Here is an 18,914-nt window from a genome sequence, read left to right as displayed (position 1 = left end):
TTAAGTCTGACCCTGAAACCAGGAGAGGATCTTTCTGTCTCTGCAGATTCACGGTGATCCAGAGATGGCAATGATTTCAGTCCTGCATCACGCTGATGTTTGCACAGAGAAGATAATTTAGTAAATGTTTTTGAACATTGGTAACAGTAAACTTCATAATCATTATGCAAAGTTTTACTCTGTGAATGGTACTCATGGCCATTGACCAGTGGTTGTTGATCAATGCTCATAAGAATTTGCATATTAATGATGAAGAAATTGACCTCACAGCCCATTGTTCATTCATTGGGCCGGTTTCAGTCGTTATGCAAATGTACTGTTTACAAGATTAACGTAAAAACAGGAATCAAGACGTAACAGTTTATTTGTAACATGGAATCGTTTCTGAGTGGAGTATGAACTGAGATTACTCAAACTCTTTCACAGATGAAGTTCTCTTTCATGTGTCTGCGTTCATGCTTAGTATGATCACATGATTGTGAAAAGGTTTTGTCACAGTTTCTGCGCTTGTATGGTTTCTCTCATGTGTGGACTCGTTTATGCTTTTCAAGCTGACGTGCACTGATGAAGGATGACCCACACTGATCGCAGATATGCTTTTTAACGCCACTGTGAAGGAGTTCATATTGTTTGAAGTCCTTTGAAGTGGTGAAGCCTCTCCCGCATTCTTTACAGTAGTTCATTTTGTCTCCAGTGTGTCTACGTTGATGTATTTTCAGAGTCCTTCAATGACTTAAAGTCTTTCCACAAAGATCACAACAAAAGTCTTTCCCACAGCGATGACAGGGTTGGGAACTTGATCCATCTGTGTCGCTCTGCTTCTAAACAAAAACACAAAGACAGTGTAAGTCAGTCCTTCAACATTTTTATCCTGAACGTCACCTGAAATAAAGAGCATCTCTGCCAAAGACCAATTACATTTTACTGTTTAGATTATCACACTCAGCTCAATTTAATGTGCTATAAAAACGATAAGAGTAAAAACATTAAAGTAATACTAGTTTAATGCTACAATAACAATAACACAATTCTCAAACACTATCCCTAAAAACCTGTGATTAGAGTCTGAATAATCATTCAGAGCTGCCAGTAGAATTGCTAACATGCTAACACACTTTGATGAGCAGAGTTGTTTCAAACAGTCGGGCTGACAAGATAAAAATATAAATACATACCTCACAGTAACTGCACTTGTAGAGTCTTTCTGGTGTGGATCTGTTGGTGTGCTTTCAGGTAACGTGGAGATTTAAAAGTCTTCTCACACAGGTCACATTTATAAGGTCGTTCCCCAGTGTGGGTAAACATGTGATGTCGTAACTCTGTGTTTGTAGTAAACTGTTTACCACACTGATCACAGCTGTACACATCATGTCTGGTGTGAATGCGTAGGTGTATATTTCGGCTCCCTATCCGGCTGAAAGTTTTTCCACAAATGTCACAGCTGTACGCCTTAATTCCAGAGTGGGTAACTAGATGACTCTGTAAGCTGTGACTGTGAGTAAAAGCTCTGCCACACTGATCACAGGTGTACGCTTTAACTCCACTGTGGATGAGTTGGTGTGATTTTAAGTTTCCAGACTCGGTAAAAGACTTTCCACACTTGTCACAGCTGAACGGTCTCTCTCCAGTGTGGATGAGTTGGTGTGTTTTTAAGCTTCCAGACGTGGTAAAAGACTTTCCACACTCATCACAGCTGAACGGTCTCTCTCCAGTGTGGATGAGTTGGTGTTTTTTTAAGCTTCCAGACTGCGTAAAAGACTTTCCACAGTCTCCACAGCTGAACGGTCTCTCTCCAGTGTGGATTAGTTGGTGTGTTTTTAAGCTTCCAGAGTGGGCAAAAGACTTTCCACATTCGTCACAGGTGAATGGTCTCTCTCCAGTGTGGATTAGTTGGTGTGTTTTTAAGTTTCCAAAGAGGGTAAAAGACTTTCCACAGTCTCCACAGCTGAACGGTCTCTCTCTGGTGTGGATGAGTTGGTGTGTTTTTAAGTTTCCGGAGTTGATAAAAGACTTTCCACACTCGTCACAGCTGAACGGTCTCTCTCCAGTGTGGATGAGTTGGTGTGTTTTTAAGCTTCCAGAGTGGGCAAAAGACTTTCCACACTCGTCACAGCTGAACGGTCTCTCTCCACTGTGGATGAGTTTGTGTGTTTTTAAGTTTTCAGACTTGGTAAAAGACTTTCCACACTCATCACAGCTGAACGGTCTGTTTCCACTGTGGATGAGTTTGTGATTTTTTAAGTTTCCAGACATGCTAAAAGACTTTCCACAGTCTCCACAGCTGAACGGTCTCTCTCCACTGTGGATGAGTTTGTGTGTTTTTAAGTTTCCAGACCTGGTAAAAGACTTTCCACAGTCTCCACAGCTGAACGGTCTCTTTCCACTGTGGACGAGTTTGTGATTTTTTAAGTTTCCAGACGTGCGAAAAGACTTTCCACAGTCTCCACAGCTGAACGGTCTCTCTCCACTGTGGATGAGTTTGTGTGTTTTTAAGCTTCCAGACCTGGTAAAAGACTTTCCACACTCGTCACAGCTGAACGGTCTCTCTCCACTGTGGATGACCTGATGCATTTTTAGGGAAGCTTTCACAGTAAAATATTTCCCAAACTCGTCACTGTTGTATTTTTTTTCTTCCACTTCTTTCTTCAACGAATTTGTCGGCCTCCTGAGAGTGCTGACTTCTCAATCCACGTTGGTCCTGCAGTGACAGACATACAAACAGAGGCAGTGATTTGTGGGAAATACATTATTCTAACCGGCCTTTTAGTAGTGGTATTTTGTTACATTACACGTGTTTGTTACATTACACGTCTCCAGATTGTTTGTATAGGGCTTTGGAGTTGACGTCAAGCCGCGGAGCGCGGCGCCATTTTCGGGGTCTACGAATCAAAAGAGACACTGTGTTGGAACGACGTCGACAAGAATCATGCTTAAAAGCAGCGCCATAGAAAACGGACGGTAAGAGACCGATTGCGTCCAGAGGCAAAGCAGCGGTACTCAAAAAAAAAAATAGAGTGCATCGCAAATTTTAACCCATATGAAATACGGCAGTGGAGTAAAGACCCAGACGACTTTGGAGAATGGACTGTATAGAGACCGATTGCATCCAGAGGCGAAGCAGCGGTACTTGCAGAAAATAGCATGCATTGGAAATGTGGACCTGTATGAAACACGGCCGTGAAGTAGAAACCCTGAAGACCAACCGCTACTGACATAGCCTCACATATTTTTGTACCTTATCTGTGCAGTCAGCGAGTACAAGTCGTCATTCAAACAAAGGTAAGTCAGCTTGAGTACTGCGTGTGAAATGCGTTTGATTTCCCCCCAAACATTCAGATTAGTGCAGCATAAATTCATTCATGAGGGGAAATTACAGTGAGAACATGTGGAGGCTGTTAGGTGGATAACATAGTGAGTTCAGTGCATTGATGAGACATTGTCCTGAAGGATTTAGTTATTCTTTATGGTTAAAGAAATTGCAATAATTTATTCATATTTATTATAAATAATTTAAATATACATCTTGCTTCTGTGTTTGTATCCTGTGTCACTAAAAATACATTTTATTTTAATTTTATACATTGATTAATGACCTGCAGAACTCCTTATCATATTAAGTGATTCATAATTGTCACTTTATGCTTTCTCCATCTCTAAAGTGATTACATCCTTGCATTACATACTTTAGGTTCATTTTCTGCAGGCAGGTTTCTGACAGAAAACAGGTAGATTTACCCTATAAAATGCAGCGTTTTATAGATGGACACATAAAGAAATGAAAAATTACATGTATGTGCTAACTTACTAAACACTTTGTTACATTTATGATAAAGTAGATAAAACACATTTATGTCAGCCTTGGCTCATAGTTCTTGTCTTTAAATGAACTTTGTCTGTGTGTGTTTCAGGTGCTGCTCAAAGACTGAATGAACAGTATTGCAGCCATGGGTCACTGTGAGCATCACAGGGAAGGTTGAAGCCGCCCACTGCACCTGTATGGCCGGAGTCGTGGAGACCTGGAGACCTGCACCCATGTCGCTGCTCTTCTGTTTAATGTAGAAGCAACAGTGTTGATCTGTGGCACAAGGCCTGTTACAGATGAACCTGCATACTGGGTTTTGCTGGGTAATGTGACCAAGATACAGCCAGAGGTTGGCCATAAGATAGACTTCTCCTGTTCAGCTGCCCAAAAAAAAGGCTCTTGATCAAAACATAAACAGACCATCCGTATTGAAAGGTAAAAGAAGCCGTCCTCAAAAAAGAAGAATCCCACCTGCTACTGTGGAGGAGTTGTCACAGCTATAATGCCATAATGTTTTATATAGGGGTCTAGATTTATGCCTGAAGTGCACTGCCATGTAAATAATTTACTGAATATGTACTGAGTACCACTGTTCAAAAATTGAATAAAGAAACAAACTAATTTTTGCCTCTTTTTTTTTATTAAAACCACTTTATAGAAAATCACATCAGTTACAATGTAGGATCCATGTCATTTATAGTTTATAAATGACAAAATGTTTACATAAAATCATGACAGTGTTTACATGATATCACCCACTACTAACATTATTTACTGTATCTTTTGAAAAAAAAATACCACTATTTGTACAGCAAAAGACTTAAGAATATTTAACAGGAGCAAGTTTCATTTTCCCTGGTTTTACTACCACACTGTTCAACAAACGCAGCAAACCTTCACCATCTTATCCAGAAGGGTCACCTCTTCACCCTCACATGGAAGAAGTAATCTGATTGGCATGGTGGTATGTTTGAATCAGGTCCCTTATGTAGCACTGGAACCCAGTCACGATGTGTTTCATCCATTTCATAGGCTGGTTTGCTGCAATAACGCCAAATAATTAGCAACTCTATAAAGAGAAGGTAGCTCTGCAGAATCACTCAGTAGGATGTTTGTTGTAATTTGCTATGACCTCAGAGCCCATCGAAAATAAAACTAATAGGCTATAAAGAGTGATATGAACATATTTAGAGCACCAACAGATATTTGGAGATGGAAGAGAACTGGATATCAGCTCGTCTCACAGCTGCTATCCAGGCTCGACGCCTTCGTTTGGTAACATCGATACACGAGCTGCCTCATGTTGCTTCCAGGTTAGGAAAGAATGAAAAGACAAACCCTTTTCAAGCTTATTCTCTTGCCGGTCGTGCGATCGAACATTGCAGCCGACCAGACAGCAAATACGAACCATGGCTGTTGTGTGTGCCTTTGCTCCCTTTTCACTTGTGCTAGACCCACAAAATGGCGGATGGGGCCAAAATCCTTTCCACGCCCACCCCCGTGACATCACGCTCCAAAGCCCTATAGTGAGCCATTAAGACTGTACTGTTGGTACAGTTTTTATTTTTGCTGCTTTTGTCTTACACTGTCAACCAAACACAGATTTGCAGCGTTTGTATGTGTGTGCAAAAGCAAATGTGCCAGGCCTCAAAGACAATGGGTGGTTTGCACAACAAAAGCAGGATGTGAATCGAGCATATGACCTGTACAAATCTCAGCAGGGGTGATTAACACCTCGGGACTTGCACCAGAAAATAAAAAAGTCAGTAATTCTAGTAGCTGTTGGATTCAAGGGATTTCTGCAAATGTGCGCAGGGTTAGTAAATCTAGTGTTGAAGTTAGCTCGGTGCTTACCTTTAGATGAGCCCACAAACCGAGAGAAACTCCGTGATGAAGCTGGAACTCTTTCCAAACAGGAAACAGGTCAGGGAGCAGAGACCCACGCGGTTCACGCTGATCTCAGCTACGATCCAGGAGACAAGGGTGTGCAGATCGATGCAGATATCGATCCAAACGTTGGTAGTGGTATATGATCGATACTTTAGTTTGTTTCTCTCCTGGAGGTTCACTATTTACTCGCTGTGGATGAAAAAGCAGCTCTGTCTGTGTGAACACCTCTTCTTATGCGGCAGACGCACTTTGCTCCGCCCCCTTCTTCCTGCCCTGCTGGGATTTGTTACTGTGCCGTCACGTGACTCAGATGCGCTCAGAAGACGCATTTGGACTGCAGAGAGAGAGAAAGAGGAGCAACATGTGGAGATATTTTATGACTGTAAATGAAAATGCTGGAGAACAGCTGGAAGGCTGTCAAGCCACAGGGGACCACAACAAGCTGTAGAGTTCAGCTTATTTTTCACACCTCAGTTAAATGCTTTGACTGAAGTCTCACTGCACACACTCAAACTTAGTGTTTGTGTACACCTTGGTCATTATAACCTGACACTGATCAGTGCTGCTCTGACGACCACACTCACATCCATGTAATCATTTAACTGGGATGATCTGGATTTACTGCACAATGCTGAATGTGTCCTTACAGTACAGGGAATAACTCTCTCTGTGTTCCTGTAGAGAAACTCTGGGTTTGTGTGCTGACGAGCATCACTCACAGTATGATACAAAGGCTCACTCATACCTTTCCACACATGTGACAAATTCAAAAAGATGCTGAAACCTTTAGAACATCATAAACTACACATTGTTGTACTCTTTTAGGACGGAACAGCTTTCAGATTTATTTACTCTTAAAGGATAAAAGATGTTTTTAAGAATTTTGCATTCAAGAGGAGAATGTTTAAATAAGTCATGTAAATGAGAATTTCAAAGTTGGTGGCTGCAGTATATACAAATTGGTGTATCTCAAAAATAAAACTATGAAGACACTCAAAATTAATTTGGAAACTGTTTTATGCAACTTTTTTACATTTACAATTTTGAGGGATGAACCTCTGAAATTACTTTAACTAGAAATTTGTGTAAAAATACCACTATTGTAATTTATTTAGTTACTGATGACTTAATGCATACATATGATTAAAATTTGGGACATAATGGTTGTATTGATGTATAGCAACTTAAAATACTCCCAGAAATGGCACTACAACATGTAAAAATATAAAGATAAGCTCAGGCGGACTGGGTTCTTTAGTACGTCTAAAGGGTCAAACTGCGTCCTCACATCATGAATATGAAGGGTTGTAGTGGGAGAATGTGGTGTGAAATCCTCATAGCTGTGGAGTGAGGAGGGGGCTCCTGTGGGTGAAGTCTTTGATGGTGGTGATGGCTCTGTGCTGGTGGGAGTGGGGAGGTGGGGGGATGATGGACCAAAGTGTCTCTATTGTTGGGGAAGGTGGAGGTGTCAAGGCTGCTTGATGGCTCATCAAACCAGCAGTAAGAGTCGTTGAGGGTGTTGGCCAACAGCAGGTCGTCAGTGGAGTGGGGCTGTGTGCTTATATCCTTACTCTCATTTCCCTTAGAGTATCTGTAACATGCAACTTCTGTCGGTGCTGTGCTACTGGAAACTGAATTTCCATCACACTATATGTTGTGATGATCTCAGTTCAGTCATGGTGTGTTCTGCAATCCTGCTGAATTGTGTTCCAGTCCCATCGACTGTGTATGAGCGTACAAACAAGCGTGTGGCGGGGATGAATCGGAATGTCTTGAGCATCATCACAGTGGGTGTCAAAGTAATACTCGGGCAATTCGGAGTCTGGCGAGTCTGAGAGGTCCCATGCTTGCATGTCTCCCTCTGAAAAATGAGAACAATAACAAGATAGTAGTAGCCCCTGTCTCACTCTTAGTTCAAAATTCCGAAATCCCGAATAAAATAATCTCATCAACCCGTGAAAGAAACCCCAGTAGATGCGTAAAAACTAGTTAAATTAAAACTAGTGGTTTGATTAAATGAAACGCTTGTGAACAAGCTGACATTACCCATTCAGAAGAAATTCCCACTTGTGCCGTTTTTAAAATAAAATGCATGCATCGCTGCAAGCTGAGATATTGTCAGAATTATAAAATTAGTGTGATTAAAACACTATTACCAACACTTTTGACTAGATGTAAATAAAAAGCATCCCCTCTTTGTTAAGGTGCACTGTGAAGCAAAACGGCTTCCACTCCGCCCGCAAAACAAAGAATTGCTTTTAAGAACACGTATGTCTGCATAACTGAATGTTGAGATACACCAAAGTGATAAAAATAGTTTAATTAAAAACTCTATGGTTTGTTTAAATTAAAACCCAGTTAAAAACACATAAACTCATATGACCTCTCTGACGTCCTGTGTCTTTCCACGCATGAACATGACTGTTCAGTGAAAACTAGATGAACTTACTTCAGCGTCAGCAGTTTGAGAAAACAACTCCGTTTACAGGTGCTGATTAGGCCAAGGGCACAAAACAGCGTAACCATTGATCCGTTAGGTTTCATAGCGAGGCGCGTGAAGTGTTGTAGGGTCAGTTTGTAACTTCCTCCCTCTTCCTTGGAGTGCATAAATTAGTGTGAGCACGACTTCTGTGGCAGAGCTGACATGACTATTTTGTACATTTCAAGGACTCTTGTATTTTTGGAGTGTATTTTTATGTATCTGTATTATATTATACATAGACTTTAAAAGTGAATCTCTTTCCAAAAATGCACTCAGTTTACTCACTGTGAGCATCGTTCAATATTCTCCTGCAGTAATTAAGGTTAGAATATGTATTTTTTTTATTCCCAGGCACAGAGAGGCTTGATGAATTAAAGAATCTTATGATTTAATAAAGAAATTTGCAGACTTGCACAGAGAGGGTAAAACTATGATGACTGATAATGGAGATGAAGACAACAGACGATAAGGACAGGGAGGAACAGGGTTTAAATGCACCAAGGAGAGAGAACTGAGGACTGGAGACACTTAAAGATGCTGCTGTTGCTCCTGCTCCTCACGAGCAGTAAGAAACTCTTACTATGTTATATACTATATGTAAACAATGTTTATCTTGCACTCAGACCGAAGTTTGATCATTATCGCACAGGTAGATACACGCAGTGTGTGAAATTACCGATGTAATGATGGCTTTAATGTAGGAGAGCGAGGGGTGGTGTGAGAAAGTCTTAGCCGTGCTAAGCTAGCTCGGTGACAGGTCATGGCTGCAGATAAAAGGCTTTATTGACAGGGCTGATAATCCTTTATATCACAACAACATCATTCTCAGACAGGTGACAGGAACATGCAATGAAGTGGACACCTATATCTGCTATTGTTGTCAAAGTGTGACTGACTGAATTGTTACCAGTTAAAATCGAAAGCTTCTTCTTTTGTTCAAAACTGTGAGGATTGTTTATTTCTTGTTTAATCTCGCAAACTACCACTGATGCAGTAACCGGAACTGATTCCCTCTAAAAAGTAGTTTTGATTTCACCGTAGCGTTTCACTAACTTCCAAGAAAATAAAACTAAGTTGTTTAAGTAAAACATATTTTTCAAAGAACCACCGTCAACGTGCGTAGTTTAGCTGGACAGGAAGTCAGAAACAGTAACAGTCTAAAACAAAACAACAACAAAAACCCAGTGCAGACTAAACTTCACTTAAAAGTACGTTGCAGAGTCGTGGACACTTGCAGATTTGTGACTGGGCTCTGTCAAAAAGTCAGATAATATAATATAGAATACAAAGTAATGATTACTTATGAAAAGAGCAGCAAAGAGAGTTTTATTAACAATTTCATGGGGTTGTTGATGGTCTGCCTCCTGAAGTCAGACAGAAACAGACAGTGACAGAAGATACTTGACCACATGAGTTATTTCGGTGTTACATACCAGCGATTTACAGCAAATGCTACTTTGACACTGTTCCAAATGACACAGAACAAAAGTAATGCTCATCATAAAGGCTGCGACATAAGAACAGACATATAGAATGAAATCAGGATAAACTTTAAAATCCCTTTAAAAGCGTCTTGATGCATTCTTAATCATCCAGGAAAGTAAATCTCCAAAAGTTGAATCTGTTCATCTGGACGTAACGTTTTGTGGGATGAAATGTTTCGTCACTCATCCAGGTGACTTCTTCAATCTAACGCGCTAACCATGCTAACGCCAATCACGGCCTGAAATCCTTTCATTTTCTCAAAAGTTGACTGCGCGCTTTTTGTATGAATACTGGTTGTGCTTGATGACCGTGAATCGATTTCACGTGATACAAAGCGCTCAGCAATCTGTCAAAAAATGTTTTAGTACAACTTTGGTAAGCTACGGAGCTGCACCGCTTGATGGATTGTCGGAGCATTACGGCTACCGAGGAGCCTCGCGGAGTGATACGTACTGTGCTTCAACGTAATATTACCGTAATGTGTGTGTATAAAGACCATAAATGGCACCTGTTCAGAGACATGGTTACGAAGCGGATTTCAAACTCCAGGCTGTCAGTCACGCAGTAGAAGTTGGGAACAGAGCAGCTGTGAAGTCTGTTATTATGCTCAGCGTCTTTTAGTTTACATTTTGACTGCACAATTGTGAGCTCTTTGTTATGCACAAAACAACATAGTTTTCTTTTATTTATAGAGCATCATTATTTAATAAATGCTCATAATTTATTTTTGAGTAGTTCTTTTCATGTACATCTATGATGTATGTTAATAAAAGTGCCTGTGTGACATCTGGGACACAACTTTGACTAAGAACTCTCTTTTTGTTCCTACTTTATTGCTTTAAAAAATATCGAGATAGATATCTTATATCGCCATCCAGCTAAAAAATATCGAGATATGAATTTTGGGTCATATCGCCCAGCTCTAGCAGGATATATCTTTCAGTTCTGCTGAGCCAAATAAGACAGGTCAGGGTGCAGAAGTGACAGCCAAAGAAAAGCTTACCACAAAACGGAAAAGTTATGACAAATCAGACTATAAGGCAAAAAGAAAGCACAGTTTTTTTGATTTCACGGACAAAAGAATTTCTATGGCTGGAATATGACAAAATAACAAATAACATAATAGGTAAATAAAAAGCTAAATAACATAATGTTCAAATCAATTATCACTTTTATTGTCACATCACATGTGGAGGTACACTGGTACAGCACATGCCAGTGAAATTCTTGTTCTGCCGGGTTGTTGGTTTTCCCTCGATTGCCGAGTTGACAGGCGCCTTTGTTACTGGGACCAGTACTTTTAAGAACGACCCCATTAGATGGAATGAGGCGCATGAGGAATGCAAGAAATGCATTATTGCTCAGTCTGCAGTATCTTTCCCAGAACAAACACCAATTGCAGTGAACATACTAAAAACAAACCCGCAGAATCTGTTTAGAACAGCGTACTATGTTGCAAAGAGTGAACTACCACTGGCAAAATTCAGCAGTCTTTGCAAACTACATGGCCTAATGGCAATCGTGGTTCCAATTGCCTCTTACCTGTGATTTCAGTGGAAATTTCAAATTCAGCATCTGACACAGATTCATGTTCTACACAGTTTTTACAAGTTAATAATTTCTGTTCAATTGGAACCAAGTATTTGAGTTGATGATGTAATTTTTATACAACTGTTGTAATTTGTGTTTCAACAATTTTTTGATGAATGTTTTGTTTCTGTTGCAATATTATACTTTAATGTATAATATTGTAAAGGAAACAAAACATCAATCAAAAAATTGCTCTCTTTTTTATCTGAGTTACTGTCTCAAACCTAAATGAGCTGCGGGCCATTGCTGGCACTGCCATCTTATGTGAGCGCCACTTGAGTGTTCAAGTAGTACAAAAAAACAAAAAACAAATAAGAAAAACCCACTAATATTTCCAAAAATGTAGGGTTTGTTTTTTAAAATTTCAAATATTGTAGAACAAGACAACACTGCAAACGTGAACGCATTTGTTTTCTTTTTTCTTCTCACTCTTAACTGAAGCTGCGAGTCCTAGCTCTGCCCTGGTCCTCCTCCATTAGGACATGCCTAGAAAAAGCTCCTTTTGGGGGCATACAATTTCAGTTGTGGGACGATCGCACTTCGTTCTCCGGGAGTCCGGACTCCCGTGTGAACTTACAAAGTCTGGACAAGTGAAGACTGAAGTACGGACTCGCATACATGAGTACTGAGAAACAGCCTGACAGTCTGCGGTCTATGAACTAACATCAACTAACTCCAACTAACAATGTTAGCTCTGTAGCAAGCAGCCTTAATGAATAGTAATAGGAATCACACAGCAATAGTACATCAAAGATACTGAAGTTTTGGTCGTCCCATTCTTCTTATGAAGTGGTGTCGGAGTTTCCAAGTGAGGAATGATTTCCTGCCCGTGCACTGCTGGCTCTGGGTTCATTGTGTAACTGACACCACCAGCAGGACGCTTGCATTAGAGCCTTTATTATGTGTTTGGTTTTGGTTTCTGGTAATCAGAATCAGAGAAACTTTATTAAACCCTGATGGAATTTGAGTAAAAAAAACAAAAATAAATAAAGTGGGCCATGAGTCATGCTCGAAACAGCGATATGCATGCAACATGTGATATATGTGTACATGCTCATCCAACTGAGCTAAACCTGCGCCCAAACTTGATTAATCACCAACACTGGAGAAGGCATAGAGTGGGGATAACCTAAGTAGCCTATAATATATAAAACAGGAAAAGACCGCCGTGCATTTATTTCAACAAAGTAACTGTATTCTGATTACCACCTATGTAAACGTTTACTGTAACAGAATAGAGTTTCTCATATTGTGTATTTTAAATATGTCAGTACATGTATTCCATTACTCCCCAACACTGACTACATCTCTGCATGTTGGAATGTTTTTAGTTGATCATTTAAAGCTATTTCTGCTCCTAGTGGTCCATTTTTGCAGCTGGGACCTAACCCAAATGTTTCCTTAGGAGTGTTTTGGGAGAATGTGTTCATCCATTCAGGACAGAAAAGGACACTTGGATAATCTGTGCTGAGGAGCATTAAACTGTTCTTGATACATCGAGAGCTCCTTCAGACACAGCAGCCTTTTCACTCTATTTAAATATGTAAAGATTAAAATGTTGTCATTTCTTTGTAAAAATGTTCCCTAAAGATAATGTTACTTGTAATCTATTATTTCAACACTAAATCAAACCCAAACATTCCTTTGATTTCTGTTGTTGTGTCTTCACAGTTTCCCAGCATGCTCTGGCTGTGGTGGTGGAGGTATATGAGGGGGAGACTTCTGTCCTCTTGCACTATGTTTACAAAGGTTCGATACCTGAGGACAATCCCACAGTGATGTGGACTCGCAGTGACCTCAATCCCAAATCTGTCCACCTACAAGGAAAAGGAGGAGACGATCTTAAAGGGCAAAACCAGCGCTACAGTGGGCGCACAACAATGAGTCGTTATGCATTAAACACAAAAGACTTCAGCCTCACTCTGAGGAAACCCAAACTGACTGACAGCGGTATTTACACCTGCTCCATCAGTGCTGGAGGAGGAGAACAGAGAATGAGTGACATCCAGCTGCAGGTCAAAGGTCAAACCTGCTGCATGAAAGAGTAAAAGTCAGTACAGTAGATGAAGCTCAAATAGTCCCAAAAGCAACAAGAAAGCCAAGTTTTTTCTGAATAGTTCTGAAAGTCTTTGTAGGAGCCATGAGTTGCTCTTTTTTGACTGTGTTGGTTTAAATGGACTCACTGTATTGGTGCACGGGTGTGGGGCGTGTCTCATGGGTGTGTTAGATGATAAATGTGGTTGCACTCACCTGTTCACTGCACCTGATGTTGATGAGCAGAAAGGTAGGGTGAGCATGAGGCAAAACCTTCTGTTGACTGCAGCTTGAATGCTTTTGATAGATTTTGACTGTAACTTGATGGTTTTTGTATATTTGTGCACTAATTGATGCCATAGGCCAAGTTGTAATTTGGCATAGTAATTAGTGCAGCCATTGTGAGTTGCAGTTATTTGTTTGTGCAGTCTGTGCGTTTGTTTAATAGTTGATCCCATGTGCTGATTTGTATATTGGACAGTTGCATGTGGAATAAAAGGAGCAAATGTTACAGAAGTGTATTTTATGCGTTTATTGTTGCGCGTCATCTGTGTCCTCATGTTCAGCCTGCCGCAGCCTTTGGTTGGAGGAGCAGCAACAGTCTTGATTAACCTAACAGAAAGATTTCCAATGGACCGAACCTTAAAATGAAACAACAAACATGAGCAGGAAAGTAAACTAAAATAAGATCTTACTGATACAGCCTCTGTGGTATATGGCATTGCATTCTTTTAGGTGTGCAGAGTTGTCTTCTCTGCTCAGGGAGACAAATGTCAGTAGACTTTTCACATATTGTCCATGATGAAAAACTCAAGACTTCTTTTAAAACACTGAAACATTCATTATGATCCCTCAACTGTCTGTAGCTGTAGCAGCAGTTCATAAATTCCAGTTTAGTTTCCACTCAAAGCAAAGAGTAGTGAGCCACATTAGTGAAGTCAGAGGTCAGAAATGCAGAAACTTGTCATTTGCCATGAGTGTGACTGCTATTGGTCCAATATTTGATATTGTGGTTTCTTGTCCTTTCAGATCATCACGTGGAGGTGAAGGTGGAGGAAGGCTCAGAGTCTGTCACCCTGCCCTGCAAAACAACACCTGACCTGCCTGAGAACACCAGAGTGGAGTGGACTCGCTCTGACCATGAACTCTTGATAGTTCAGGAGTATTCAAACAAAGGTGGCAAACTTATGAAACAGGACAAGTTTTACAGAGACCGAACAGAAATGAATGAAGACCTGCTGAAAACTTCAGCCTGACCCTGAAACAGCCCACAGAGAGACACAGGAGGATACATCTGCACCATCTACAGGGACAAAGACATCCTGAGACAGAAAGTAGTGCTGCACTATGTCAGAGGTCAGAGCTGGTGGACAGTGGCTCAGATTAACTTCACAATTCAAAGGTCATAATTTATTTATGCATTTATTTTTTGTTTCTCCACAGAAAAACTTCCACTTTGGGCCACAGCTGTCGTAGTTCTTCTTGTTCTTGTGGTTTTTGGGGGTCTCATATATAGATTTCAACACTATTTCATGTCAGGTGAGTCTCTTGTATGGAACGCCAGGACTGCCATAATGAATGAATTAAATACACCATTAAATAATTAATTAAATGTGGCAGTAATTAATAAAAATTGGAATTAATTAATTAAATAAATAGTTATGACACATTTTAATTAATTATTGACACATTTATTTAATGATATACATTATTTCATTTTGGCAGTCCTGGCTCTCATCATGAATTAATTTTATCTGTCAGACTCACCCATCAAACTCAGGGGGCTTGTGACCTGCTGATAAAAGATGAACGACAGTCAGAAATATACTGAAACTCTAACAAAGGCAGAGGTTCAGAGTAATTCAGGCTTTTCCTTGCATGTTATGTAGCTGATACCTGCTGTCTTGTGTGGTCTCCTGGTTGTCTGGGCTGTTGTCAGCTGCATGAGTGTTACTGCCTGCTACACAGATTTCCTCAGACGGACGTGATCTGACATTACATCTGTTAGTCTGACGTCTGTCCGCAGTCGAAGACTCTGTGACTGAAGCAAAAATGTCTTTAAACGCCGCCAGAGAGCGTTTGACAGTCTTAGGAGTGATCAGTGACTTTGCTGTCAAAGGAGGCACTGGAGCTCCTCCTAGAGGTTTTAATGAAACTGCCGTGTTGCCATTTTTGGGAAGAGCGAGTCTGGGAGATTTGCTCTGTTTAGACTGTTTCTTCCTTTCTTTTTTAGGTTCAGGCCTCTTGGGATGAAGCTGCTGAGGCTTTGAGGACATGTTCTCCAAATCTTCAGCTACGTTGTTGACATGCCACCATCCGCCCAGGGCTCTCCTTCTCCATTTGGCTGCATCTGCTTCCTTGAGCCGCTCCTTAAGTCGACTTTGCGACACGGGCACTTTTGGTGTGACTGATAGTTTTCCAATAGGATCGTGCTGATATCAGTCTGACTCTGAAAAACCCCACACAGGGAAACATTGGGAGAGACACATGTTACGTCTGGAGAAAGGGAGACATAATCAGATCGAACACAGTGATGTTCAAAGTAACAGTTTCTCGGGTGCCATTGTCTAGATATTGAACTTTGGTTTTATTATATTAATTTCCTCTTTATGATAGAATGAACTTTAATGTCCTCTTGTTTAACCTTCACCCAGGAGTACCCGAAGCTAGCGTGCAGCTAGCAGGCTGCACTCTGCTGGGACAGGACAAAGGACAAAGGCATTATGTTGTTGTTTTCTGAATCTTTGGTTTTTATTTAGCCTTTTCTCTATTTTGTTCAATGAGTCTTAGCTGCACACTGCCTTTGAAACACATGTTCAACAAGAAGCCACAGAAACCTTTATCACATTAAAGTCTCATGTTTCTGTACAGATTTTCATGTATTCTCATGTGTTTGGCTCCCAGAGTGTCGATTCCTCCTCCTGTCTCATCTTCCTCTGTTCTGTGTTACCTGGTCTTTCAGAGTACTGTTAGGGTGATATTCTGCCAAGTGTGAAGTTGATGAGCTTCACAGTTACAACAGGTTAACATTTCTGAATAACAGGATGAAAGTACAAGCATGAACATTTTAAACATGTTTTTATATTTATTTATATTTCAACAATATGTTTGAATGTTTTAATCCAGCAGTTTAAGGTCGGGCTCAGACTAAAGTCTGTGCTAAGACGACACCATTGCAAAATGTTCATTTTGTTTTTCAGAGGTGGGCTTTCTGCATCATTACCCTGTTGCATAATGTGAGTGAGCTAAAGGGCATGAACTGATAGCTTCATATTCTCCTTCAGGATTATCAGATAGGGAGCAGAATTCATGTTCATCAAGTGAGACAAATTGTCCAGAAGCAGCAAAGCAGCCCAGACCATCACACTACAACTGCCATGTTTGACTGTTGGTATGATGTTCTTTTTATGAAATGCTGTTATTTTCAGTGCAGATGTAAGGGGACTAAGACTTTCCAGAAAGATGAGCCTTTTGTCTCGCCAGTGCACAGATTATTTTCCCAGAAGACTTGGGGATCATTGAGATCATTTTGGCAAATGTGAGATGAGCCTTCGTGATCCTTTTGGTCACCAGCAGTTCTCGTCTTGGGATTCTCCCGGTGTTTGAGGATGGAAGCAGGGTTCCTACAACTTCAGGAAAGTTAGATTTAAGACTTTTTTTGTCACTCAGTATTTAACAATAACAAAAAAAATTCATTAAGAGTTAAATTTATTAAGAGTTATAGACTAAACAGGGGTTAGAGGTCAACATGTTGAAATTTGCGTGTGATCAGTGATGAGGGGTTTCTGTATTACCCCTGACATGCTATTTATTTTACAGTCAGCAGACTTCAAGTCTGAAAGACTTTCTTCAAAACACAACATGCCTCATACACACTTACACTGCTGCTTTTATCCATGATAATTCTGGCTCACAGACAGGAAGAAAGAAAATCATGTCTTTGAATGTGTGAGACATTTTAATAACAATTAGTCTTATTCTGAATTTTCATGGATCTGATCTGAAGTCTGAGGTGTTTCTTTGGATGATGTTAAAGACGGAGTACTGTCTCCTCGGTAACCTGGACCTCTGAAGGTTTAGGTTTTTTCTTACTAACATTAAAAACTGAAGAAAACTGCAGTTTTAATTTAACGATTCAGAGTCAGTATTTTGAAATCTTAAAATGTAAATTATGAACCTGCAAATCACCAAAATCGGTTCACTTCTATTACATCATCTCTGGTCAGGTCCTGTCAGGTTACAGCTAAAAATCTAATACAAGACCTGGTCTGAATCAAAATCAGTACCTTCCTCCTGATTTATGTGTTTATTTATGTATATATGTATGTATTTATGTATTCTGCCCTCTCCTCCAGGCTGTCCTCAGGCCTGTAAGATGCTGCTGTCATGTTGTCGGTCAGGTTCTTTCTGGAAGAAGCAAACATGAAGATCAGAACTAAACACACAGACAACACACTGGTGAAACTGGAGCTAAAGAAAGACCAAGAATTCAAAATAATGAAACATTGAAAACTGACAGCAAACAGAACTTGGAGTAATCCAGTAAGACTGGAACTCTACATGCTGAGATAGCAAACAAATCAAGAACTAAAACACAGATCACAAAGTAGAAATCAACATTATCAATAAAAACAGAAATCAGAGATTCAACTATATCACGAGGCTTCAGATGCACTTTTAGAATATTGTTGAAGAAAAAAATGCTTACAATTATTTGAAGTATTACTATACTTGTGCTGTTTTCTTCATCCTGCAAAGCTGTTCATGTTCAACATGACTGATGAACAGATCCACACAGTCATTCAGTTTGTTTGGAGGAAGCAGCTCATCTGAGGTCATGTGATTATCAGCAGGTTTCAGTGGAGCTGATTTAACTCTTTGGTCCAACAGAGCAGCTCAAACAGAACTGTAGAGATGAGCTGTGTTGATCCTGAGGACTTAGTGATGTGTAGAAATAATGAAACCTTGATGTGTGACAGTTTCTGAGGCTCCAGGTTGAAGATGTGTTTTAAATCCGCTGCTTTGTTGAGTCATATTGTCCTACAAAGAAACCGATCCTGACAGAAGACAGGATCTGTGATCAGAACTCCTTGAACTCTTCTCTCTAATGTTTCATTTTAGGTCCACAAACACTTTCAGCAGTAAGTAGATCCACACTGACAGGAGACATGACTGTGAAGCAGCACCATCAGACTCTGATCGTCTCCAACATCTTTAAAAACTGCTTTGACTTTTTAGATCTCTGTCCTGTTACCTCCTGCTGTGGTCTGCTTCTCTCCTTCAGCTTTCTCTATTACTCTGCTGCAAACTGCTGCTGCCATCTGTTTAGCTCACGGTGTGTTTGTGTCCTCTCAGTCTGTCAGGTGGAGGTGGAGGAGGGGGCGGAGTCTGTCCAGATGCCCTTCAAAACCACAGAAAACCTGCCTGAAGATGTTAGAGTGAAGTGGAGGGACAGATACAACAAGCTTCACGTGTATCAGGACGGCTGGAGGCCTGAAGAACAGCACCAGGTTTACAGAGACCGAACGAAGATGGATGAAGACCTGCTGAGAACTGGAGACCTCAGTCTGACCCTGAAACAGCCCACAGTGAGTGACAGTGGGAGATACAACTGTGTAGTTGACAGCAGGA

The 18,914-nt window shown here is 40.5% G+C and overlaps 1 protein-coding gene across 2 annotated transcripts; it reads right to left on the bottom strand.

Annotated features, from left to right (window-relative positions):
* Positions 1-497: 497 nt before the first annotated feature.
* Positions 498-6,489, bottom strand: LOC134615985 (zinc finger protein 595-like). Of its 2 annotated transcripts, XM_063460717.1 has the most exons (3): positions 5,657-6,489; positions 1,176-2,698; positions 498-821 (listed from the first exon to the last, which is right to left on the bottom strand). In XM_063460717.1, the coding sequence occupies exon 2, from the start codon at positions 2,569-2,571 to the stop codon at positions 1,177-1,179; it is 1,395 nt and encodes a 464-aa protein (XP_063316787.1). In that variant the 5' UTR covers positions 2,572-2,698; positions 5,657-6,489; the 3' UTR covers positions 498-821; position 1,176. The 2 variants fall into 2 exon arrangements, 1 of the variants encoding a protein (XP_063316787.1); XR_010091379.1 differs by lacking the exons at positions 498-821; positions 1,176-2,698 and adding an exon at positions 4,561-4,843.
* Between the last annotated feature and the right edge of the window lie 12,425 nt (positions 6,490-18,914).

Source organism: Pelmatolapia mariae, linkage group LG3_W (assembly GCF_036321145.2).
Source record: "Pelmatolapia mariae isolate MD_Pm_ZW linkage group LG3_W, Pm_UMD_F_2, whole genome shotgun sequence".
In the NCBI taxonomy this organism is placed as follows: Eukaryota; Metazoa; Chordata; class Actinopteri; order Cichliformes; family Cichlidae; genus Pelmatolapia; species Pelmatolapia mariae.
This window is presented reverse-complemented; position numbering and strand designations above follow the sequence as displayed.